The 27061-nt window shown below is 36.4% G+C and overlaps 3 protein-coding genes and 1 pseudogene across 3 annotated transcripts; 1 reads left to right on the top strand and 3 right to left on the bottom strand.

The window, feature by feature from the left end:
- Positions 1-27061, bottom strand: part of LOC130222340 (gastrula zinc finger protein XlCGF57.1-like) — a 410257-nt pseudogene that overhangs the window by 351458 nt on the left and 31738 nt on the right.
- Positions 521-4986, bottom strand: LOC130223490 (uncharacterized). The gene is made up of 11 exons (XM_056456334.1): positions 4973-4986; positions 4246-4470; positions 3943-4122; positions 3685-3832; positions 3425-3582; positions 2978-3338; positions 2677-2769; positions 2442-2590; positions 2158-2361; positions 1859-2066; positions 521-1778 (listed from the first exon to the last, which is right to left on the bottom strand). The coding sequence occupies exons 1-11, from the start codon at positions 4984-4986 to the stop codon at positions 1740-1742; spliced, it is 1779 nt and encodes a 592-aa protein (XP_056312309.1). The 3' UTR covers positions 521-1739.
- On the bottom strand, positions 10328-15511 carry LOC130222352 (gastrula zinc finger protein XlCGF8.2DB-like). Its single transcript, XM_056454937.1, has 2 exons — positions 15368-15511; positions 10328-11373 (listed from the first exon to the last, which is right to left on the bottom strand). The coding sequence occupies exons 1-2, from the start codon at positions 15450-15452 to the stop codon at positions 10364-10366; spliced, it is 1095 nt and encodes a 364-aa protein (XP_056310912.1). The 5' UTR covers positions 15453-15511; the 3' UTR covers positions 10328-10363.
- Positions 19452-26481, top strand: LOC130222372 (gastrula zinc finger protein XlCGF8.2DB-like). The gene is made up of 2 exons (XM_056454958.1): positions 19452-19665; positions 23164-26481. Exons 1-2 carry the CDS (start codon positions 19581-19583, stop codon positions 23967-23969), a joined length of 891 nt encoding a protein of 296 aa, XP_056310933.1. The 5' UTR covers positions 19452-19580; the 3' UTR covers positions 23970-26481.

Here is a 27061-nt window from a genome sequence, read left to right as displayed (position 1 = left end):
AATAATGTCTTACATTTTACACAGAATTTTGTCCAAAATATATTGACTTTTTTTTTCTCTTTTGCTAAAATAAATTTTTATTGTATTTGACTGTATATTATCTCTTTTGAATTAGGCTAGCTGCCGTATTCTCTTCAAAGAGCAGCTCTCATACAGAGGCTGTTATTTCAGTGTTTTTTCCAGGATATTTGTGGATTCCTTCTTTCTTCTCCTCGGCTGATCACATGGAAAATTTGGAATTTGATCATTGAATTGTTTTTCCCGGTCATTTTCCTTTTTTTTCCTTATTTATTTAAACTATCACACACTTTTCAGGTGAAGGGGAAAAGTGTTGCACTTATCTGAAAAAGCTTTTTATGTATTAAATAATAAAGTGTTTTTTTTTTTTAAAGGATTACTTGTTTTTAAATGAAATAAATAGTTTGAATGATTGTTAAATATATCCTAAACACTGTGTCTGTGTTTGCACCTTTATTTAGTTTAAAAAGCATAATATGAATGTGAAATAACAGTACAGTGGAAGACTATATATAATAGTAATATCAAATAATAACTACACTAAAGAAAATAAACAACTTCCAGTACATACAAGTGCAAACAAATGAACAAAATCTGAACATTAATCAAACAACATAGAGACAACATAGGTAATGTCTTAAATTAAAAATGGCGGTGAATCCTAGGATGAATATACTATTGCTTGCTTGAAGAATTAACATGCCTGGTTAATTCTTGGCAGTGAGGTCCATGGCTTTTCTTGTGGTTGAAATTAAGGGTTCGTGGGAGGGAGGGTTACGAGCAGCTTCAGCATACTTACCAGGCTGTAATTCCACATGTGTTGCAAAGAATCCAGAGAGAGAGGAGAGAATATGGAGTAGCTTACTCACACTCTCACTACTGCATAAAGGAAACTTATGAGAAAAAAAGAGTCAAAAAAGACAAGTCAGTAAGAGAAAATACAGTTCTCTGGAAGTAAAGGTGAATGGTTTGTAAGACCCACTCATTCAGCCTATTACAACCAAGTCTCTATTTAGAGAGCAGTGTTGGTGCTTGACATTGCAGGAAGAATCCTTCAGAGTGAGAAGAGCAGTGATGGTTGTCCAGAGTCCAGAGAGAGAGGAGAGAATATGGCCACAGGTGGAAACGGAGTTGGACATATTAGAAGTGGGTGAGAATGGGGATGGAAAGATGTTGTTTCACATCCAGTCCAAGTCCAGCCCTTTCTCGGCAAAAGATCTCCTCTTTGAGCCATAATTATAGAGTAACTCCTCATCACTCAAAATGTCTTTTGTAGCAATGAAGAGAATGATGTCTCTATCATTAAGTACATACAGCCTGGGCCGGATATTGGCTCTTCTGCTGGAGTGACGTATCAGGCGTCCGTAATTGAACTTCATGGGATGGCACTGGCAACTTTCTTCACGTGCATCAATGCACATGGCCTTATGTTGCTTGTTCTTATAAAAAATCAAATGTCCAGCTCTAATGCCGCTGGTTGAAGCAATTGCCATCCCCTCTTCATGGCTAACCAGCTGGCCGTGGTATTCACAGACAACCTTCCCAATCTGAAAGGGTCTTTTGACGAAAACACCATCACCCTTGTCAGGGACGGGTCTGACAGTCAGTCCTTTCCAGCCTGTCGACGACCAAGTCCAACCTGGCAACAGGCTTCCACTGCTTCAGAACCACTGAAGCCTGTGGGACATTTGACGTCCACCCTTGTTTGTCCATCCAGCGGTTTATTTTGGACTCTGATGGCTGCTGTCCAGCAAAATGTTCTAGAAACACAAAACACATCAGTATTTGGCTATTCTCACTCAGTTTCACAGTTTGTGTCATTAATCATCTGTATACTCACCAAGAGCATGCTGTTCACGCAGCTTGAGCTGCTCGCTACGCCAGCGGTCATAGCAGTGCCTCTCATGTTCTGAGCCACACAGCTCATTCCTGCGTGCCCTTTTGGAGGAGGCCCCTCCAGAGTCACTGGACAGAACTGCTCAAGAGTTTTGTAGGCTGTCTGTTCGTCCACCCTTGTCTCTTGGCTGGAAGCTCTACTGGACCTTTGTCTATAAGATCACAAAAAATTTATATTAAAGGAAGGAAAGACAAGGCTGGGGGTTGCAAATTTAAGAATAAGGATCCTCGTTAGATTCTTACTGTGTTTTTCCAGCAAGCTGATCTAGCACACTTAAAGCCAGAAATGCATCTGAAGATGTTCTCTTCCTGTAGTTCCTTTCAGCTGTTTCTGGCTGCCCAAACAGCCGTGCCACCACATTTCTCTCCACTTCTGACTTCAGGTTTTGTGCTGCTGCCTCAAACGCTCTCTGGGCATCGCCAAAGGTCACACTGGGGAGACTGTATCTGAAACACAAGGCATTGTAAGAATGCAAAAAGTGGACAGATGAACATGTAGAGTTAAAGACAGGTGTAATGTTGCTTACTTGTCATGTAGTCTTTTTAAGTCATTGGAGGGATTATAAATCGATCTCCCACTACTTGACACAAAAAATGAATCAACTGCCACATCGTCGCCGGTGCGGTTTTCTTGCAGCATTACTGGCCGCACCTCATTGAAGTACAAGTCAAACCACTAGTTAGAGAAAGGGACAAAAATAAGTATGACTTTACCACAATATATTTATTGCTGTTATGATTTAAAGTACAATATAAACTTACAAGTTCCTGTTCATGTGACAACGGTACTTTGTGCTCCTTTACTGCAACACAGACACCATTCTCTATCCGGCTTCTCCCCTCCCAATCCTCAACCTGCAAACAGACAGTTTTGCACATTCAATTCACCTTTATTTGTATAGCGCTTTTACAATGTAGACTGTGTCAAAGCAGCTTCACATAGAAGATCATAGTATATTGAAACAGTGTCAGTCCAGTCTTCAGTGTTTAAGTTCAGTTCAGCTCAGTTAAGTGTTGAAGCATAGGAACAAAGAAAAGATGGGAAGGAAAAACAAACACTTACAGTCATGTGTGTCACTACTCCAGGCCGCTGAAGTAGCTTCAGCATGACAAGAGCCTCAAGGTAGTAGAGGACAAGCAGCCGTTCATTTTTAGTCAAACAGTCCCCTGTGATGGCTCCTGGACCCTGCATTTTGCATATCACGGCCTGGAAATCTTTGAATGCAGCCTCCAAAACAACAAGGCAGTCCTTTGGCAACATTTCCTTGCCAAACTCAGATTTTTTTCCTGTGACCTCCATGCTCAATTTTTTGGACATGCCACTTTGTATTCCATACAGCGTTTCCATAAAACTTTTATAGTCCTGGAACAGAGCTGGATTGTTGTGGCGAACATCCGTGGAGGTAATAATGTAGGTCATGAATCTTGAAAAGAGATCAAAATTGGGTTGTTAGCACAGCTGAAATGATTAGCTAACATGTACATGGCAACCTGTGGTTGTTCCACTGACCTCTTGAGACTCTTCGAGTAGTTAAACACTGTCCATTTTGAGAGCTTTGTATCTGACAAGATGTTAAAGTACTCTCGCACTTTCTCCACCTGCCGAACAAACATAAGGTTTGGCTCAGTCGGGTCCATGTAATGCAAGAATCTGGACACTGTTTCCACCTGAAATGACACATTTCACATTATGATAAACTCTACTGCATAAAACAAGACCTGCATGTACATTTTTTTGCATGTATACCTTCACTCATTTAATTAACTTACTACTTGTTTGGTGTTTTTATATCCTAGGTCAGTGAGCAGGTACTTATTAAATCCTGCTAGAAGGGGGTGGTCAATGGAGTGCTTATTGTAAAAGCCTTTTTTGACCATCTCCACCCTCACGGAAGAGGTCCACATCGGTCCACCAGTGCTGAAGTAAAAACAATAAACAGCAGGTGATCAAAACGACTGTGTACATTAAAGAGAAATCATATCCACAGTGTACATTTATTTTCTGGGAATGCCGATGTGAAACTGTACCTCTGATAGTACTCTCCAGAGCTCTCGTCAGATAAGGGCTCATATGGAGGCTCAACTGGACCTTCTGCACCTTCTCCAGAGCTTTGAGACACAGAAGATGTAGTCGATTGAGCTGGTTCCGGGAGGAGTGAAGGTAAGTTATTAATGACCAACCCCCTTGACTGCATCTCCGCAATCATCCTAAATCAAGGAACAGAAAATAAGGTCAAATAAAAAATACCAACAATGCATATTTATTAATGAGTAGATGTTTGATTTGAAGCCAGATATAGCAAATCAGAGAATCATAACTGAATAACAAACCTGGCCAGAGGATTGGTAGAGTCCAATATGTCACGAATTTTTCCAAACTCCCAGAAACGTCCTCTGTGGCAGAATTCGGACAACTCCTTCTTGGCCTCTATGATGACTGCCTGGATCTCTGCCTCTCCGCTGTTCCTCATACACACCTCCCTGAGATGCCCAGGAAGAGAGTGAGGAGCCTTTTTGCACACAGGGCAGAGGAAAAACATCCTGCTGTGGAAGGATCTGTATGGATAATAAAACCAACATGTTATAGAATGAAAAGACCAAGAACAGCTTTGTGAAAGTTTGAGGTCCGGGGTCCAAAGGAACAAAGGAACGAGCACACAAACAAACATAACAAATTGTGCCAGAAATTTTGATTAGAGTTTTAAAACAAAACTTAATTTCATATTAATATGATACTGTTACTAACCATATTTAAAAAGTGTATTTAATAATATGACGATTGTCATGAGAGAAGATTTAAATAGTCTCAATTATTTCTTAAACTAAGATTATTCCTGCCATTAGGATTTTGAGTTAATATCAAATAACAACACAATTAGTATACAAACTGTGCTCTCCTCTCACAAACATCTGTCCACTTCAGATGTTTTCTAAATTTAATGATAAAGACTCTGGTCTTGACTTCTACAAACTTAGCTAACCCCACTGACAAAATGATGCAAGATAAACTGAGTTTAACAGGCCTGCTGCATAAGGCATACTGACTAAATCTACTTACTTTTCAGAAGCCATTTCCGATGTTGAAAAGTGAGTTCTGTCCACTGGTCAAAAGCAACAAGTTGTAACTGAAAGTGACACAACTGTACAACGACTGAGATGAGATGGGCCTCTTTAACCTGAGCTGGCAGCAGGTCAACGGCCTATCAGGACGCAGCATCCAACAGCATCCCAATCTGCCCATCCCCAGGTGTTAATGGCCCAACAGGGGCAGAAACAACTGTAAAACACAGATACAACAACCTATCTAGGGCATATGGTTCAGTGTATTTAAAAATATATTGTCTTTGTTTTGACTTTGGGTAGTTTTGCATTTCATGACACAGATGCAGGGAATTATATTGTCTAAAAGTTTGAAACAGTACACATACAAGGAAAATCTATTTAATAATGCACAATTTAGGACAGTACAAGGACAAAATAAAGTTAAATGACAGTCAGTTGTTTAGTTTCCATTTAAAGATAAAACCTACAATAAAAATATATTTAATTTTCAGTAATAATCGATTACATGGTTTTATATATATTTGTGTGTGTGTGTGCGTGTGTGTGTGCGTGTGTGATTTTAAATAAGACAACAATTAAGTGAAAAAATAAAAAGCTCTTCAATAAAATTGTTTATTCATTTGCTTTATAAGATTGTGTTGTTAAAACCTCCTGACAGAGCATGAAGAAGATATAAACAGTCTTACAGTGAATAGTGATTACTGATGAAGTATATAATTATAAGAGTATGTGTTAGGGTCTTGAAATTCACCAATTAAAAAAGAGAGACTTGTAACACATTTTAGAGTAGATTTATACTTAGTTTGGTGATAGATACAATAAATAAAATAGAATATTGTATTTTCTGATGGATGTCTGCTCCAGGATGGAGGAACACATATCATTTCTTATGTCTTTATGATTATTAATAAAGATGAATGTTTAAGAGCCTAGATCATATTATGACCATTCCTCTAAATCTGGAGTAATATGTGCATGATTGTTTTTCTGTATGCCGAATGATTTGTTTCCTCAGGTTCTACCCAGCCAGGTCAGAGGTCATGGAGACCTCTCGAGTGGACCTGGACTCTTGAAGAATTGGAAACGACTGTTTCCTGAGTTATTTGCAATTTTAAGTTAAATCTTTTAAAGTTAAGTTCTCTATATGTAAGCTGCCAGTTTGTATGTAGATTGTATTCTTAATATATTTATGCTTATATTGTTACGCAGATGTAAGTACTAAATATATTTTAATAATATACATATATACATACAAAAACATGTTATTGAAATATATCTTGTTCTTACATGAATACTGATCTAAACTCTCAATTGTTGGACGGAGTGGGTGTTAATGTTATTAATTAGCTAATGTTGCTGAGTGATGGAGGTATGAATAGTCCCGTTAGCAACTTGTTCTTCTAACATGAATACTGACCTGCACTCTTAATGGCTGGAGTGAGTGTTAACGTTTCTAATTTGCTTAAGTTTTGCTGTGGATATATGAATGGTCTCGTTAGGAAGTTATTGTTCTAAACCATAATGTTGGTGTTAATAGTCAAATGCAAGCTTTACCAAATTTCCGCCAGAACTTTATAAAAAATATAAAAAACTGTTTTGTTCTGTTCTGTTTTGTCGACCTGTTGGCCTAGGCTAATACATTTACTCCTGTGCATTCTATTGTAGGCATGGGCCAGTATAAGATTCTGACGGTATGATAACCTTGAACAGTTTCACTGTATTGTGATTACCACTCTAAAACATATTATTGTTAAATGTCTGTGAGAGATTCAGTGGAAGACTGTATCTGTGGAAGAACCTATGTGTTTTTCTTTTATAGAAATTGTTCCATTAATGAGAAAACATTTGTAGGTCCTTTCCTGGGTTTTTTTCGAAAGAAGCGAAGAGGGAAAGGCCGTTTTGCACCATATAAGTGGCAATGCAAAAGCTTAATAATAAAATTTTACTTGCTGGACAAACAGCATGAAAAAACCAAAGGGAGAGGCAGATATGTAATTGTGAATGAATGATTAGATATGGAAAATGACTGATGAAACTTTATTGAACTTCCAGGGAATTTTGCAAAGCCTTTTTAAGTAAAGGAGAGGGCACAACTAACTTAAACAAGCTGCACAAGAAAAAAGATTCAATTAAATCACTGAACCAAGTGCAGTAATGGGACTGCAACAAATTTGGCATGGTGTGGTGACCTCAAATATTCCTTAACCTGGTCATGTAACTCAATGACTTTCAGCCTAGGTGACACTTTTCCAACCAGGTAGATGCCCAAATCATGTGAATTCATAGGATACTCAAAGAAAGAGTTCCATTAATTCATATTCTTTGCAGACAATATATATCTTGTCCTGACATCTAAGGATGTTGTCAATCAACGCAATGCAGACACCAATCAAACACATCTGTCTTCCTCACTTAATAGTACTGGTCTGCCTATCATAGATGGTGGACGAGGGCCACTGTTATGCTCCTTCTGAAGCATCCTCTTTCCATGCAAAGTTTTGTCATTGCCTGCAAAAGGATCTATTTCAGAGATTTGTCGAATAACCTGTGCTATAGTGGATGATGTGGGGTTCTAATCATCTTTTTCATTTTGCCTAGATAGTCCTCAAATGGAAATGCAGATATCAGGTCTAGATTGCCATGTTTTCTGACATCCTCAGAAAGATGGATTACTCCATGAACATTGTAAGTAACAAATTCAGGACCATACAATTCACTAAAATCTGCCACAAATGACACAAGTGATGTGTGTGCAAAGTCATGAAGATTTGTAAACAATAAAGGACTCGCAAGAATGAAAATAGAAACAGATAACAACATGAAATTGTTGTAGATTCCACCTGACAACACATTTGGGAGAACCACTTGCCCTGTGTACAACAAGAATTGTTGCAAAAATTGTCTTTCCACCTGAGCCTTTCTGACAGCTCTCTGGGACTACGAGCAAAACCCACAGGAATAAAGCCTTTTAAGCACACAAATGCTCTAGTGATAAGCTCCACTTGACGAAAAGGCAAACAGGCAAAGTAAAGGCCTTGATGCAATTTAGCAAATTTACAAATAAGCATGACACCATGGCTAAACCAACATCGGTTAATGGTGATTTTGTCACATGATGGTCTTCATCAGAAATTATTTTAAATGACAGATCAGTCTGATGTGGGCTGTTGACCTCAGGAAATGTCATTGTGTTTAAGATATATTTATATATAAAGTGTTGTTATAAACAGTTACTTTAAAAACGAATGATTACAGTAGTGAAAAGTAAATAAATTAGTAATAGATTACTTCATGTAAAAAGTAATCAGAATAATAATTACTTTACTTTGAAGTTACTTTTAAAACAGCAGCTCCTTCAGTATATATTGAATATATTTAATATTCACTGAAACCATTTTTGATCCATTTTGAAATATATGCTGCATGTACATATGACATATTTGTATGGCGGAGACCGGAGATAGTTATACTTCCATTATATATCTTTGAGATCTTGAGGTGCAAATGTCTGCAATTAAATGGTATAGACATTATTTTAGCAGCACGAACAGAAAAATGTGAACACTTTTTTCACAATGTTAAATTCACCCCGCAGTCTGGGTTAGTTGTAACACACCCCGTGGTGAGATGTACATGATGATTTCCACCGGGGTGAGATTTAACATTATAAAATAAGAATTATGACCAAAACATGGATTTGAAAGCTTTTTATTGAACATTGAGCCTTTAGTATAATGTGTGTGTCTCTGGGTTACAAAGCTGAATCAAATGTGCATCAGCTTCAACTATTGAAGGCTTCGTGAGCCTACAGAGGTCAAACACTGAACTCAAACTACTTTGACTTCTTTCTCTGTCAAGAGCTTTAGGAATACTGACATTAAATCATAGAACAGTTTTAAATGTATTATTTTTTAGCTTTTTCTTTCTACATTTGGCATCCAGATTTTGATATGTATGTGAACTAATAATTATTGCATGATTAATGTAAGTTATCTGATAAACTTACATAATATGCTGTGATTCAAGTTGTGTCATAACTTTTTAATTCATAATGTTTCTTCTGTGAACAAAAGTGTTATTTCATTACATAATAAAAATAAATAAGTATATCCAGATAGCAATATTACATCTCAAAGACTCCAACATGTTTGCTTTTCAGGTGCTGGATCATTGCTGTGGTGCTCCCATCATCACGTTTGCATGTTTGGCCGTTAACACACTTTTTTTTTTTTTTTTTTTTGTGAAATGCTCCCACATATTGGATGACTAGGGTCGCACAGATTTCTCTGCCTTTGTAAGGATGGCTATATCTCTCCATTATATTAAACCCTACAAACTGTTATGGAACTCCACATAAGACAAGACCACGAGAATGGTCAGGCACTAAAACAATAAACTTTTTAATCTGAGAAGAAGATCAGCTAGGAAAGCAGTTGTTCAGGTTGTCTTGATCATGCATCCCGAATCCCCCTCTTTGCTCTGGACTTTACCTTCTCCACCAGAGCAGCTCCATCACATTCCACACAGAATGTCCAAGTTTTTTAATATGGTGTATCTTGTGGCTCTATATTCATGTTTGGTGTCATTTTAAATGTCTCTGTTTGATTGGTAAAGTGGTCTTAATTTCACTGTAATACTTTACAATCTCCCTTATATCAGTTCATTTAGGGTTTTGACGCTTCACTCCAGGGAAAATGGTCTTTGCATCAACTCATGACCAGGCAAGGTTCTTGGTGAAGCTTTTACTGTCTTGAATTTATTTTTAATAATCTAACATCTCCGCATCGCACGACACAACAAATTGATTACAAAATTCATTGCCAACGCTTTAGTAAAGGATTCGTTGATTCGTGGTATCATGTGCTGCATAAAATCGCTAAATTATTTTGTTGGATTTCGCTGCAATTAACGAGAGAAAACGCTTCCCTGCCATTGACGAGTTTTACGGCAATCCGTGTTTTAGGTGGATTACGGTAGGGGAAGCCCTAACGCATGTCCTATGCGTGATGATGTCAGATGCTCTGGTGAGTGAAATCAGAGAGAAAGTAAGATCGTGGATAAATATAAGAGTAATACAACCTTCCTTTGACTTAATCCCTACTGTTTCAGATCCTGTCTTGACAAGAGACAATTTTTTTTTCAATTGCAAAATTGTCTGCAAGTGTCTGGGAATTACCACCACAATATCAGTCATTTTTAAATCTCAGAAAATTTTTTTTATTGATCACCAAAAAAATTAGTGTAAAACTAGGGGGTCTGTTTTAAGTAGAGCTCACTCAAGTTTTTTTTATTTATTTATTTGTTTTTTAAGTATACATTTTTTTTTTAGGGCAACCAGTTTTCTCTTTCTTTTTTAAAGTAAACTCAACTTATCCGGGCTATCAAATTAGTGTGGACAAGGTCTCAATTTTGAGGACTCTCCATTGTGAAGCTTCATGTGAGTGCTGAGGGTTCTTTTATGTTTAAAGTCTTTTCCACACTCACTGCATTTAAAACGCTCTCCTGAGTGAGTCATCATGTGTTTCTTAATGTAGTCTTTGCGTGTGAGACTCTTTCCACACTGATCACATGTGAACACTATAGTTCCAGTGTGACCATTCATGTGGTTCATGAAGTTAGCTTTACTTATGAAGCTCTTTCCACACTGATCGCATGGAAACGGCTTCTCTCTGCTGTGAGTTTTCATGTGGTAATTGAGTGTGCTTTTACATGTGAAACTTTTACTACACTCTGTGCATGTGTAAGGTTTCTCTCCAGTGTGAATCCTCATGTGGGTGTCAAGGTTTGATTTTTGAGGAAAACTTTTCCCACACGGTATGCAAGTGAAACTTCTCTCTCCAGTGTGTGTTCTCATGTGGACTTCAAGGGTGACATTTTGGTTATAACTCTTTCCACACTGATGGCAGGAGTAAGGCTTCTCCCCAGTGTGAATTCTCATGTGCGCTGCAAAGTTTCCTGCATGGTAGAAGCTTTTTCCACACTGTTTGCATGTGTACGGCCTCTCTCCAGTGTGAATTCTCAGGTGGGCTTTAAAGCCATGGATTTTAGCAAAACTCTTTCCACACTGTTCGCAGATGTAAGGCTTATCCCCAGTGTGAACACTCATGTGAACATTAAGGCTTGGTTTTTGACTGTAACTCTTCCCACACTCTTTACAGGTGAAAGGCTTCTCTCCAGTGTGAATTCTCATGTGGACTTGAAGGCTGTGTTTTCGGCTGAAATGGTTTCCACATTGATGACAAGTGAAATTACTCCCAGATTTGGATTTCCAAGGTCTTCCGCATGATGCAGTCTTTTTAGTCAGTGTGGGTTTTTCGTCAGTCGTTATTTCTTGGTGTTTCTCAAACTCTTCCATTTCATTCTGTTGATGAGTCTCTTCTTTGAGCACCACCAGGTCTTAAAAAATTTAATAAAAAGTGAACTTTAGAATGGCACAAAGAGACAAGCATGAAATGGATGTTTCTCTCAAGAATAAAAATGACCTCACTATTCACTCTCCGGCATGTGGTTTTAAACATTTCTTTTCTTCTGGAACACAAAGTAAGCCAGTGTTTTTTCACAATATCTTCCTTTCTGCTCAACAGAATCAAGAAACTCAAAGTTTTAAAACCACACAAGGGAGAGTATGACAAGGCATGATGGAATACAGGTCACAAAGAATAAAACAGAGCACTTATAAATATTCTTATAAATATGTACAAATATATCAGTGAAAAAAAAGATATCAGGAAAATAAAGAAACAAAAATTAAAACAAATAAACAAGAAAATAAATATATAGATGTAGAAATTAACGCTCTTTGCTGTTCAGCCTTCCACAAAAAGGTACGGGACACTAGCACTATTTGCCTCCCACTGTAAAAGACCACCCTCAACTACCAACAGGCTTATTTACTAGATGCCCCACCCCACATGGACTCCACTAAATTCCCTGGGGTGAGTACTAAAATATTGCACTTATATAGATGATCACATTCAGATAATCTCCAGTAATAATAATCTCCAGGTGTATTTAACAATAATAATACATAATATTGACCAATACATGTGTCATTTCATGTATTTTCCTATTACTCTAGTTTTGTATTCCCAGCTCTTCCCCAAAAACAGGCAACATTAAGACAGTCCAGTTATCTGAGTGATCGCGCATCCAGCTACCGGAGTTTGCCAGTTGCTTCAGGTAATCTGGACTGTAACACCATACAAACTAACAAGATGATATGTGAAACTTGCATATAAATTTAATAAATATTTATGTGTACCCTATTTGGTGTCTGTGTGTGTATATTGGGAATATTAACAGATGTGGTGACAAGTGAATGTATGTGTGTGCGTTATACATGCAATGGTAATATTGTGTGCACCCAAGGGTTTGGAACTGCAGAATCGCTAATGGATATTAGACTGTGTGTAAATGAAATGATGTACTGCCGCGATCGTGAGAAAAATGAGTAAATGGTGAGGCTGTTTTCATTTCTGGGTGAACTATCCCTTTAAAGCATAGGTCACAAACTCGATTCCTGGAGGGCCGCAGCTCTGCTCAGTTTTGCTCCAACCCTAATCAAACACAGTTGACAAAACTAATCAAGGTCTTTAAGACTACTAGAGACTATTAAGCGGGGTGAGTTGGAGGTGGTTGAAGCTAAACTTGCTTCGGCCCAGCAGGAATTGAGTTTGAGATCATTGATTTAAAGGGGTCCTATTATGAACCCTTTTTTACAAGACGTAAATAATTCTTAGGTATTCCTAGAATGTGTCTGAGGTTTCAGCTCAAAAATCAGACCATATACCTTGCAGAATATTACATTTTGGGGGTCAGAGGAAAACCAAGCTCTTTTTAAATGCAAATGGTCAAATGCACTCACTCTGGATTACTTGTGTTGCATTCCCTCATGTGTATCTTCCACTCGATTTAAAAATGTGTAACTTGCTTGAAAGACCTGATTGAAAAAATCTTGCATGTTCATAGCAAGTACGCATAATTCACACTTAAATTTGTATTATTGTTATTGTAAATGCAAATGCTCAATGCCACATTTGCTACTTGTTTTCATTCAGTTGTACTTTTGTCTTTGTTTTCTTGCCTTTGTGCATGTCCTGAGGCTTAGCTGAAGATCTACAAGGTGACATTTTATATACCCGACAAGATGCAAAAATGCCATCTAAAAAGACGACCTGCTGTTTGTCCAATCAGGGACAGTGACAATGTAAATATACAAATAATTATGATAACCCGGGGTTTTCCAATGTGAAACGTCTGTTAATGAAAACCCAGGATTATTTTTTTAACCCCATGAAGAGTGTGGAACGTGAACGTGAGTGTTAGAATAACCCAGGGTTAACAATTTCAAGTGTGAAAAGCCCTAAGAATACTCAGCATTAGCTCTCAGGATAAATAGAGTACAATGACAAACAGCGACAATTGTCAATCATGTTATAGCAGTGACCTGATCTCATATGCTATTGTTTTAGCACTTACAATTCATTTGCCTATTGAAGAAATTACCAGAAAAAATAAATAGCAGAAAATGGTCACACTACTTGCTCAACAAACAAGTGTGTTCATGAAAAGTAAAGAAAAATAATAAAATTAGAAAATATGGCTTTGCAAAATCAAGCAGTATTAGGCATGGGCCAGTATAAGATTCTGACGGTATGATAACCTTGAATAAAAATATCACGCTTTCACAGCACTATGATTACTGCTCTAAAATATATTCTGTTAAATGTCTGGGTACAAAACTAAAATTTTTTTTGGCTTTGAACACAATATATTTTATTTTGAGAAACTTTTACTTATTTTGAAGCAGTAAACATGTTAGGATAAATAATTCATATGAATCATTGACTTCTGCTGTCTTCATTTGTTTCATAAACACAGATTTCTTTACAATTTAAAACATCATCTTTGGATATCTTTTCTGCTGGAGATATTGTTGTCCTAAAACCTTAAAACAAAACATAAAAAGAATAAACTTTACATATACCGTTCCATGCCTAAGCAACATAACACTGTTTTTAGGATTTAAAAATTCATCCTTTAAAAAAAGTCTCAAGCAAAAAGATTCCAATGGCGGCGCCTGCTGGTACATGAAGATTATGGACAATATTCTGAGAATTTCTGACAAACTTTACACTCATTTTTTTGCATAGTTTGTTGGCCAGTTGTAGTCAGTGCAATGCTAAACGTTATTGTTCCACTATAATTTGTTTGTTTTGTCTCACGTCATCCCACAGCAACATTATATAGTTTAGAATACTGTACAATGTTTTATAACAATTAATTATTTTAGTGTCCATTTCATTCAGCATATTTAATATTGGGGGCACCTTCGTTTTCTGACGTACTTTAAACCAGGATTTCAAAAAATATTGTAATTGAATACATTTAGCAAAAGACTAAACTATTGCGTAAAACAAGCAAGCTCTACTTGTGTCCATACGCTTTTTACAACATAAACTTTCTTTAAAAAAGTAATAAAACATGAACGTTAAAAGTTTTAAAAACTATAATAAGCTAAATCTTTGCACAACAATCTGTCCAGGTCAATGTCCTCAGCAGTAAATACATGGAGCACATTTAAACAAATGTTATTGTAAGGAAAATAATTAAACCATTATGATAAATAGAGTTAAAATTACCTTTTTGAATGAAGAGTTTTATTGAGATGGATTGTTGGTGATTGTATGGGTTTTGGCAAAATTGTAAAAAAAAAAAAAAAAAAATGGTGGCAAAACATGAACAAAGGAAAATAAAGACTTGTTTAAAAAAAGGTTTAAGAGCTACAACACAATATTTCACTAAATTTAAGACTTTAAGTTCTAAAATTTTGATTTTGGAATTTAATACATTTTAAGAAACCCTGTTTAAACACAATAGCCCTGGTAATTAGTTATTATAGTAATGATGTTATTCTAACTCAGATACTATCTGTGAGAACTAGTAACAACTACTAGAAACAAGTTTAAAAATGAAAAAAGGGATTTGTTATCAATGTGACAGATGCAAATAGCAGATATCTTCTATGAGAATACTGTAGGTCAAATATCGTCAGCTCACTTAAACTTTTTTGATTTATTGTTTTTATTTATTTTATATAGTTTTAGTGCTCAAGGACACTTTACAAACAGTAGGAGAACAAGAGAAGCAATAACCTTAAGAAGGTAGAGAAAGTGGGAGACTAATAATACATAAAAAGAATGACAAAAGACACAAGAACAAGTAATGAAAGAAACTTATTCCTGTCTTTCAATGAGTGCTTATGTGCATTTAGGAGAACTAGGCAGCACACTCAGGGCTGCAAGATGGATTTAATTTAGTATTCTTCTTATTAAAATATATCTGAATGAGGATCAAATGACTGAGTTGGTCTTTGAGAATGAAAACTAACCTGTTTGTTCCTGCAGATCTTCCTGTTTGACTCTGAATGTTTCTTCAATCTTCACATCTTCACTCTCCTCTTTAATAAACGCCATCTTTATAACAGTGTGGAGATCAGTCGCTTCAGCAGGAGTTTTTCTCTGCGTTTGGACACTTTATTCTGTTTAAAATGAACAAAACAATAAAAATATCCTGTTTAAAATAAATAAAACAATGAACAGAAACAAAATAACTTCTCTTCAACACTTGCTGCAACAGTTTCTTTATGTGAGAGTAATTAACAAAAATAAATCAGCTAAAAGAGTAAGTCAGAGCAAGAAACAAATGACACAAATGAGCTGATTAATACTAGTACTCCATTTCTTATATATAGTGATGTATACTTTGAATGGAATGACATCATGCTATTTAATGAATTAAACCATTAAAATACTTATTACACACATTTCTGTTACTTTATTCAAACAATTAGCCCTCATTACTGTGAGTAAAATAGCACTACGTTGTATAAAGGGTTAAAATAATGTCAACAACAAACCTGAAACTTTAATCAATCGGTTTATATCTGTGTAAAAGTTTTAAAACAAACCTTCCTCCAGTTGAATCACAGTATGAAATCACAGTGCAGGAGTGGCGCATCCTTGTGACGTCACACCGACACAGCATAATAAAAGTCTTTTTTTTACCTTTTTTGCCTTACTCTTAGTCATGACTTATTGATACATTTCTGTTTTCTACTTTACACCATATCTGCTCTCTCAGAGACACACATATATTCAGTATTTGAAGCTGATTAAAACCTTTAAACATTTTTAAGTTGTTTTAATCCACTTTATGATGACTTGCATGTCTAAAACACATTACTTCCTATTAATATCTGAGTCCAAATCTCATCTTCATAATTATGACCTCTTCCTTCCTATTTTACAACTTATCTAGGTTTTTAAAAAAAAATAATATCTGTAATATAATATTTACTTTACTTACAGAAGCATTAAAGGGGTAGTTCACACAAAAATTACAATTCTGTCATTTACTCATCCTTAACTTGTTCCAAATCTGTTTGAGTGTCTTCTGCTGAATGCAAGTGAAGAGAACAGGCTACAGGGGCAAAAAACAGCCACAGTTCCTACTTTGGCTGCTTTTTTCAACATTTTCTGTCACAAAAATCTTTCTTGGAAGTCGATTTTTTTTGACAATGTTTTTGGTTCCTTTTCTGGACTTTGAGCATCTCGGGACTCTTGGTGTCTATGACAGACGAGGGAGCTCTCAGATTTCATCTAAAGTGTCTTCATTTGCATTCTGAAGATGAGCAAAGTTCTCAAGGGATTGAAACAACAGGTAGAGGGACACTCGTTCTCGAGTGCCTAGTGTACACTATAATGCACGGATCCCACCAGTGCTGATATACAGCCACATCGCACTGCTTTTTAAATTGTATTTTTTTTATTGCAACAACAACAGGCCATTACAACAAATAGGAATACAAAAAAATGATAGAAGGCCACATCGCACTGCTACTCATATGATATTACCCGTATATTCATTCATTTTCCTTACAGCTTAGTCCCTTTATTAATCAGGGGTCACCATAGTGGAATGAACCGCCAACGTATCCAGCACATGCTTTACGCAGTGGATGTCCTTCCAGCTGCAACCCATTACTGGGAAACACGCATACACACTGATTCACACGCACCGTATGCATACCGCATGTCTATGGACTTGGGGGAAACCAGAGCACCTGGAGGAGACTTACACAAACACGGGGAGAACATGCAAACTCCACACAGAAATGCCAACTCACCCAGTTGAGGCTCGAACGAGCAACCTTCTTGCTGTGAGGCAATCGTGCTACCTACTGCACCACTGTGACGCCTCACACACATGTAATTATTTAAGGTATTAAACTGGTATTGGTGAAGAACTATTCTTACAAATTGTTATTCTTAAACGTGTGAAAAGGCACCATTCAGATGTAACTGTGTAATGATCTGGGGAATCAAGCATGTATTGTTATAGACACCTTTGCTTATTTGTCTTAAGAGATGTAAGGCAGGTCCTGTTCATGTAATATGCTTTAGGCTATCAAGTTGGTATTGGCATGAACAGCTATACCTGTTAACAGGTTTATTATATGTAAAATGGTCCTATTAATGGTCTGGCCTATTAGGCAGCTATTAACAAAGATGATTGCACATGATGATGATCAATTTATTTAAATGAATATGTGACACAAGTATTTAAATTTCATTGTTGAAAACAAGTTACAGGAGTAAGTGCAGTTGTTGTTTTATGAGATGTCCACCTCTGTAATTACACCATAGTGAAAAAGAAGTCTGAGAAATGCTGTAGTTGGTGTAGGTGGAGCAGGTTAATCACATTAAAAGTTCTGCATTGTGTAGATATGAAAGTGCACTCTTGTCATTGAATTACCCCGTATAAACTGCCTATACAATAATTTTACTTGTGATGTAATTATTTTCTAATTATAAATATATAGATGCATGACAGATTTAACAGTGGACTCCACAAAGCTAAGACCAAAGCTTGAAATCGCATCACGTGAGTGCATGAGACCAATAGAAGATCAAAACATGAGCTATTTGGAGCAATCACTCGCTTTTAGCAACGTCTAATCATATTGTTTTATCCCGCCTTTTTTGCAGCACCCTACAACAGAATTTTGCGAGCACAAACTCTAGTGTGACCAAGGCCTCCACGGTACTTTTTTTACCAGGCTTGGGAAAATTTTTTATTGAAATGTGTTTAAAATCAAAGTACCTCAACATAAGTGTATCAACACTAACTACAAAATGCAGCAGCCAAAATAAAAAAAAGCTTCCATCAATAGTCTTATAAAACAACAACAAATCAAATGATGGCTAAAGTCAACTTATTTTCCCAATACATCATTATTTCTCTGTAAAACTGGTTTGAAAAGCTGCTGAACTTCTCATCCCTCACAGTATGTGTCTTGAGTCTTCACTGCTCTCCACTGCTCATTTGCATATTTATACCAGCATTAATGGGGGCCAATTGAGTCTTATCCAATCACATTCCAGATCCAGAAGCTTAGCAGGGTTGTGTTTATATATTCTGGGTTCCTAACTGAATCTTCATTGGCTTATTTAGCTATAAGATAACAACTGAGGAGGACAAACTACGATTGTAAATTCCTACATTGGGATTATTACCAACAACAACATACAAAGAAAAACCCACTGGGGCCATTTCTCATCCCACTTCTTTATTGAAGATTGAAAAGGTAAGTTGCACATTCTGAATTTACAGTCAAATAACATCTGAATGCTAACATTATAATGTATCAAATCTAAACGTGTGGATGCATTGTTCATCTTTGTATTAAGTTCTTCAGTCATTTTAAAAGCCTCTTTACAACTATTTAGTTTTTGTTTGTTTGTTTATTTGATTATAAATATTGTTTTTATCCTGACAAATGGACTGTAGCCCAAATAAGTTTCAACCTATTACATATATAGGTTGGAACCTGGCCAGCAATTTTAGAGAATTTGATGTTTCCCCATTCAAACACACAAAGAGGTGGTAACATCAGTGAATGCAAGTGAATGAGTTAAAGCTATGGATAAAGAAATGCAATCGTTTAAAGAAAATGCAACCTCTTACCATCCTACCAGAAGGCAAAGATCTAGTGGGGGTAAGTGGGTTTTTTCAATTAACATAAATAATGATGGTCTTACAAAACAGAAAGCAGATAAAGTATAAAGTGGAAAACGAGGGAGAAATGTATTAATAAGTCATGACTAAGAGTAAGCGGGGGAAAAAAGCTAAACAAAAAAGACTTTTATTTTGGCGTGGCGTGTGACGTCATAAGGCCGCGCCACTCTCACACTGTGATTCAACTGGAGAAAGGTTTGTTTTAAAGCTTTTACACAGATGTAAACGGACTGATTAAAATTTCAGGTTGTTCATTTAATGCTAAATGTACCTACTGTTGACAATAATATTTTAACCCTTTATACAACTATGTACTATTTTACTCACAGTAAGGTCTTTTGTGGCTATTGTTTCTTGCTCAGACTTACCAGATTTCTTTTTGTTAATTACTCTCATATAAAGAAACTGTTGAAGAGACGTTATTTAGTTTCTGTTCATTGTTTTATTCATTTTAAACAGGATAAAGTGTCCAAACACAGAGAAAAACTCCAGCTGAAGCGACTGATCTCCACACTGTTATAAAGATGGTGTTTATTAAAGAGGAGAGTGAAGATGTGAAGACTGAAGAAACATTCAGAGTCAAACAGGAAGATCTGCAGGAACAAACAGGTTGGTTTTCATTCTGAAAGACCAACTCAGTCATTTGATCCTCATTCAGATATATTTTAATAATAAGAATACTAAATTAAATCCATCTTGCAGCCCTGAGTGTGCTGCCTAGTTCTCCTAAATGCACATAAGCACTCATTGAAGACAGGAATCAGTTTCTTTCTTGTTACTTGTTCTCATGTCTTTTGTCATTCTTTTTATGTATTATTAGTCTCCCATTTTCTCTACCTTCTTAACATTATTGCTTTTCTTGTTCTCCTACTGTTTGTAAAGAGTTCTTGAGCACTGGCGCTATATAAAATATAGATATTGTGTTGTAGATCTTAAATCTTTTTTAAACAAGTCTTCATTTTCCTTTGTTCATGTTTTGCTACCCAATCTGGCCAAAGCCCATACAATCAGCAACAATCCATCTCAATAAAACTTTCAACTTTTAATTTAAAAATGTCATTTTAACTCTATTTATCATAATGGTTTAATTATTTACCTCACAATAACATTTGTTTTAAAGTGCTCGATGTATTTACTGCTGAGGACATCGACCTGGACAGATTGTTGTGCATAAATCTAATTTATTATAGTTTTTAAAACTTTTGAAACATTTGTTAATTTATTTTGAAGAAAGTTTATTTTGGAAAAAAGTGTGTGGATGCAAGTAATTTTACACAACATTTAGGATCTTTTGCTAAGAAATATCTAAAATATTTATGTTTTTTATTATTTATTTTTGTATTATTGGCGATGTGGTGGCGCAGTAGGTAGTGCTGTCGCCTCACAGAATGTATTTGTTATAAAGGAAAAATATGAATACAATCGAGAGACAAATTCAAATATGTATAATTAAAATGTATGACTGGTCAGTTTTAAATGGTTTTCAATTTTCTAAATCAAAAACTGTATGCATGCATGTTTGTCTTTTAAGATCTATGCATTTATATCCAGAGCTTTTTTAGATAGAGAAACTATACAAGTTGTGAAAGAGGTAAAGTTCCTAGGAATGAGTTTTGACAATAAGTTGTCTTTTATTCCTCATATTAAAGTATTACGAAATAGATGTTTTAAAGCAAAGAATGTTATAGAGGTTTTAGCAAAGATCAAATGGGATGCAGATTGGGGGATACTCTTAAGACTTTATAGGACACTTATTCGATCAAAAATTGACTACGGAATTGGTTTATGGATCTGCAAGGATATCATACATAAAGATGCTTGATACAGTACATCATACAGGACTGAGACTTGCTCTTGTAGCATACAGGACTTCTCCAATTCAAAGTTTATATACAACAGCAGGAGAAATGTCACTTTACAACAGAAGATTGAAACAGGCTCTCGAATATGCAGTCAAGCTGAAAGCTAATAAAGACAATCCAGCATATTCTACAGTTTTCCACCCTCAATATCATCACCTATATGAAGCCAGACCCAGATACATCAGACCTTTAGGAATTTTAATGAAAACTCACTTTGAGAAGTTGGATATTAATCTGGATATAATAACAACGATGCATGCATGCTCTAAACCACCTTGGTATATTAAAAAGCCATCTATTATAATGCACCTGTCTCAGTTTAAAAAAAGGGAAATCCACCCAAATGTTTATCAGCAAGAATGTATGAATATCTGATGCAATCCACCAACTTATGTACCAGTGTATACAGATGGTTCAAAATCAGATGGACGAGCACCTGCTGCAGCAGTGATTGGTTCAGAGTGTTTCAGAAAGAGTGTTCCCGGACAAAGCTCTTTTCACAGCTGATCTTGTGCACTGTTTTTAGCTCTGGAACAAATAGAAAAAGAACAGCAACGGCAGTTTTTAATTTGCACAGATTCTATGTTCTGCTAACAAGCACTTGAATCTCTGAAAACTGATCATCCTATGATTTTTAGCATTATTGAAAAAGTGGACCTTTTAAAGACTAAAGACTTTGATATTATTTTCTGCTTGATACCTGGTCATATGGGGTTCATTGTAAATGAATGTGCAGAAAAAGCAGCTAAGGAAGAACTACAGTTGGAGATTACAGAATGTAAAATTCCTGTGTCTGATATTAAACCTGTTTTAAATCTGTATATTAATGAGAAATGGCAAATAGAATGGGATGAATGTAGGAATAACAATTTGTAAATTAAAGAAATAATTACCGTTTTGAAAATAGACATGACCAGGTTGTACATTCAAGATGTTAAATCAGACACTCAAGACTTACACATGCATATTTATTGAAAGGGGAAGAAAAACCTATTTGTGACTTGTGTAAGAATATTTTGATGATAAATTGTATTGTAATAGAATGTGTATTTTTAAATGATGTTTAACGTTTTTATTTGGGAAATATTTGAAGTCAAATGTTTGAAAAGGTGCCTTCTGGGGCACTTTTAGAATATTTTTCTAAAGTCAAACTAAAAGATAGTATATGACTGTTTTTAGTGTTGCTGCTACTTGTTTTTTACAATGTATGTTTGTTAAGAAACTGATTTGATTTTATGATTATATATTGTATTTTTATTATATGTTTTTTTGCCATGAATATAGCCAATGATGCTGATACGGCATTAAAACATAAATAAATGAATAAATAAACAATATCCATAAGTATGAATGTTACTAATTATACGGATGGAGTGACAGGAGAGATCAGCGTTTCAGGTCAATGATGAAGTCAGAGAAGCTGCATAGTTTGAGTGAAAGTTTATTTATACTCAGAATGACATGATGATCCAGCTCATCTAAAATATCATCAAAATGTTTCAGAGGAAGCTGATCATTTTTTCTTTTGTTTTTTTTTACTTTTACTCGTCAAGATGACTAAAGATTTGAACTTTTGAAAGTATGGATAAAAACGTAATATTATTTAATATAAAATACAATTACAACTTGTTACTACTTTCATCTGGGTTAAATTCTAGTACATCATTTTTTAACTGTACCGTTAGAATTTAATAACATCACCAAATACAGCATCGAAGCAATCTTCATTCAGTCACTCCACCTCTTCATGGAGATTGTCAGCCTGATCTGGTGTATTAATCAACTACCGTGGGTTCTAGAACTGAACAATTATGATGTTCCAGATGCTGGACATCCACTGGCACTAGATCCTCATCAATTTAAGAGTAAATCTCCCTTCTTTGCCATGCTATGATGTGTTTATGTTTCGCCGCTATTAGATTTCGCTGTAGAACGTGCTATGCGGAAGTAAAGAGCCTGACTGATATTCTACCGGAAACACGTCAGCAGAGTTCATGCATAGAGTCCATTTACTATAACTTCTATGTTAAGTGGCTTTGACACATTTTACATTGTAAAAGGATTGAATCTGCTTAAATGTGTACACGTTAATGGACCAAACAAAATATTATCTGATTTGTTTTACATTTAATGTGCATCAAAATTACAGTGTGTAGCCAATGTTTCCAGTGTCTTTTCACTTTTCAGCTTTTAATGAGAAATTGTAAGACTTAATGAAAACAAATTTTTTATTTATTTATTTCAGACCTAATTGAAGAGAATGAGGGGAGTAAAGAGGAGGAACATCATGTCAAAATTGAGGAAAAAACCCATTTTCAGACTGATGGTATTTTGAAAAGGAAAGACAAGAATCGTTTCACCTGCACTCAGTGTGAAAAGAGTTTTGTAAGACAAAGCAATCTTAAAATTCACATGAGGATCCACACTGGAGAAAAACCATTCACATGCACTCAGTGTGGAATGAGTTTCATCCAATCATCACACCTTAATAATCACATGAAAATCCACACTGGAGAGAAACCATTCACATGCACTCAGTGTGCGAAGAGTTTCAGTTTATCGTCATCCCTTAATCTACACATGAGGATCCACACTGGAGAGAAACCTTTCAAATGCACTCAATGTGGGAAGAGTTTCAGCCAATCAGCACACCTTAATGAACACATGAAGAGGCACACTGGAGAGAAACCATTCACATGCACTCAGTGTGGGAAGAGTTTCAGCTGCTCATCAAACCTTTATCAACACATGAGGATCCACACTGGAGAGAGACCATTCACATGCACTCAGTGTGGGAAGAGTTTCAGCTACTCATCATACCTTAATCTACACATGAGGATCCACACTGGAGAAAGACGATTCACATGCACTCAGTGTGGTAAAAGTTTCAGCATATTATCATCCCTTAATAGTCACATGAGGATCCACACTGGACGCTTCAGTAAGAAAGATCCTTCATCCAGATCAGTTCAATCATCAGTTGTTAGGCAGAACAGGAAATCTGCACAGAAAAAGTTACACATACACATAACAGAGCCTGAAAGAGAGTGAGCCTTCGCCCCTCCCGTCTGTTATGGTTCCTGTAAATGAGCAAACTCTGAAAGTGAAATTGTAACATTTTGTTGATAACAAGTACAGAGGAGTTAACTTCTCGGTTATTAGTCACACGAAGACACAGCTGTTATGGAGCAAGGTTAGATGAGGTTAAGCACATGAGGTTATATGAGGATAAACACATCAGCATAAGCTCATGTAATTAGTTAAAAACAGAATTAAACTGTTAATGCAAGGATTAGTCTATTAATGTATAGGATGAAGTTAAAATAATCAAAAAATCCTTCAAGATGCACGCCAATGCGTCAGACCAGAAACGCAAGTTCGTGTGTCAAGTTTCGCAGTTCGCCTTGCAAAGTTTAAGCTTGGTAAACTCTGACCTGCGAAATCGCATCACTAGACTGTGTGAGACCAATCGAAGATCAAAACATGACCTCTCATGACTGAAATGTAAAATATGGACCAATCGCTCACTTTTTTAATGTCTAATCATCTTGTTTAATCCCGCCCCTTTTCGCAGCGCTGTACAACAGAATTTCGCATGCTCAAACTCTAGTGTGATCGTAGCTTCGGTGTGGGATGAGTTTCAGCAACTCCTCATACCTTAATAAATACATGAAGACCCACACTGGAGAGAAGCCATTCACATGTACTCAGTGTGGGAAGAGTTTCAACCGATCAGCAAACCTTAATGAACACATGAAGGTCCACACTGGTGTGAAAGAGTATATGTGCTTGAGTGTAAGAAGACTTTTATTACAGCTCCAAAATTTAAACTGCACCAGACGATTCACACTGGAGAAACCGTACAAGTGTTCACACTGTGACAAGAGGTTTAATCAGTTGACACATCTGAAAACACAAAAGAAGATTACCACTGGAGAGATCTGATCAGTGTCTACAGAGTTTCACTCATTCGGCGCAGTTTAATAAACACGTGGACAAAAAGTTGCACACACGACATGAATGCAGCAAAACATTTTCTCATGTGCACAGGATGTTTCATGTCTGAATAATGTTTGAAAAGGCTGAGTGATGGCATTCTGTTTTTCAACACACCAACACTGCAGTAGGAGGAGTTGTAAATGTGTTGCGCTTCTCATGTTTACCGTAAACACAATGATGGCGGCTGAGTGAAGAACAGTTTTATAAACATCTGGCAAACAGCACCTCTGCAGCTTAAAATTTCTTTGCAAGTGATTTTACAGGTGAGGATATATCTGTACTTTACTATCCAGTGTATTCATGTAGCTAGTGTTGTTTTGGATGATGTTCTCTGTCTGACTTCCTGAATGAGAAACAAACCACTGGGCTCCAGGACGGTTAGTTTGCATCAGCTTAGATGGCTGGCCAGCTCTAGGAAGAGTCCTGGTGGTTCCAAACATCTTCCACTTACGGATGATGGAAGACACTGTGCTCATTGGACCTTTCAGAGCAGCAGAAAATTTTCTGTAACATTTCCCGGCCTTGTGCCTCGAGACAATCCTGTCCAGGAGGTGTACAGACAATGCCCTTGTCTCCATGCTTGGTTTGTGCTTTGACATGCTCTGTCAACCCTGAGACCTTATATAGACAGGTGTATGCCTTTCAAATCAGGTCCAAACAACTGAATTTGCCACAGGTGAAGTCCAATTAAGCTGCTGAAACATCTCAAGAATGATCAGTGGAAAGAGAATGTGGGCTCAGTTTAGAGCTTCACGGCAAAGGCTGTGAATACTTATGTACAAGTGATTTTTCAGCTTTTTTTATTTTTAATAAATTTGCAACAATTTCAAAAAAACTTTTTCACATTCTCATAAATGGGGTATTGTGTGTAGAATTTTGAGGAAACAAATGAATTTAATCCATTTTTGAATAAGGCTGTAGCATAAAAAAATTCGGAAAAAGTGAAGCGCTATGAATACTTTCTGGATGCACTGTATATCTGTCATTAGAACAGAAACAAGTCGGGGGAGTAAATCAAGATCTACCTGAGCTCAAACTCCCCTCTTGCCCTGCATACGGGAGAGAGGTTAGGGCTTGAGGATCTTATGAGCTTAGGGCTCTCTCCCGGGACAGCATACCAAACAAGTGTGAACTCTTGAATACATATCAAGTTACTGATAATGAAACCCTTTGAACACCTGATTACTTAAAAACTGAAAAGGGGTGAAGATTTTGACAACTGTTTTTGTAGTGTAGATCAGGGATCACAGCCCAGTACCAGGTTGTGATATTTGCTACAGTGCTGCAAGAATGCAAAATAACTCTATATGTTGATTGATTCTGTGGCTTGTTTCACATGCAAACAAGTATCTGCATCTGAAAAGGTGTGAACCAAATGGCCTATAGGAACTGAAGAGTTGTGACCCAACCAAAGCAGTTGGGTAATCTCCAGGGGGTTACATCCTTTGTTATAAAGTAGTGTCTCACAGAGAGTACTTTGGGTCAAGTTACTTGAAGACCGACGAGTTAACATCACTGCTGAGGAACTGCACTATTTATTGTCTTCAATAAAGTCTTCTGCCCGTAAGAATTTTGATCAGCTTACTTATTTGATGTATTAGAGTCATCTATACATTGGCGAGCCACCCATGAACGGTTAAGCCAAATACAGCAAATAAATAATCTAACGATGTGTTTCAACTTATTATGAACCAATAACCATATTTGTGCACATTTCACACTTCAATCAAAGGGTCGGCACTGAAAAAATATTTAGAAAGATTAAGGAGGAGAAAATGTTTAGGGAGATGCAGGGAACACTGTCCTACACCCTTATGTGATTGTGTTTTTGATCATTCACTTTGTTTGATTGTCACTTGCGTGAACAAACACAGATTTACCTCCAATTTTGGACTTTTGTCAGCAATTTCACAAAACTTTTTTGTAACCCAGGTTACCAGTAGAAACAAGATTAGAATAAATTAACTAAATATACGGAACATTTAGTTTTTCTTTTTCTGTTTTACAAATTATTTTTATAGGCGATTAGAAGACATTAAAATATTTTTTTGCTGTAAAAGTGATCTGAAAGGATTTAGAATGTCGTGACGTCTTTCCAGTTCCGGATCACTGATGCGGTTAGAATTCGCGCACACTCGCATCGG

Source organism: Danio aesculapii, chromosome 4 (assembly GCF_903798145.1).
Source record: "Danio aesculapii chromosome 4, fDanAes4.1, whole genome shotgun sequence".
NCBI classification, from domain to species: Eukaryota; Metazoa; Chordata; class Actinopteri; order Cypriniformes; family Danionidae; genus Danio; species Danio aesculapii.
Note: the sequence above shows the minus strand (reverse complement) of the source record. Positions and strands in the feature narration are given on the sequence as shown.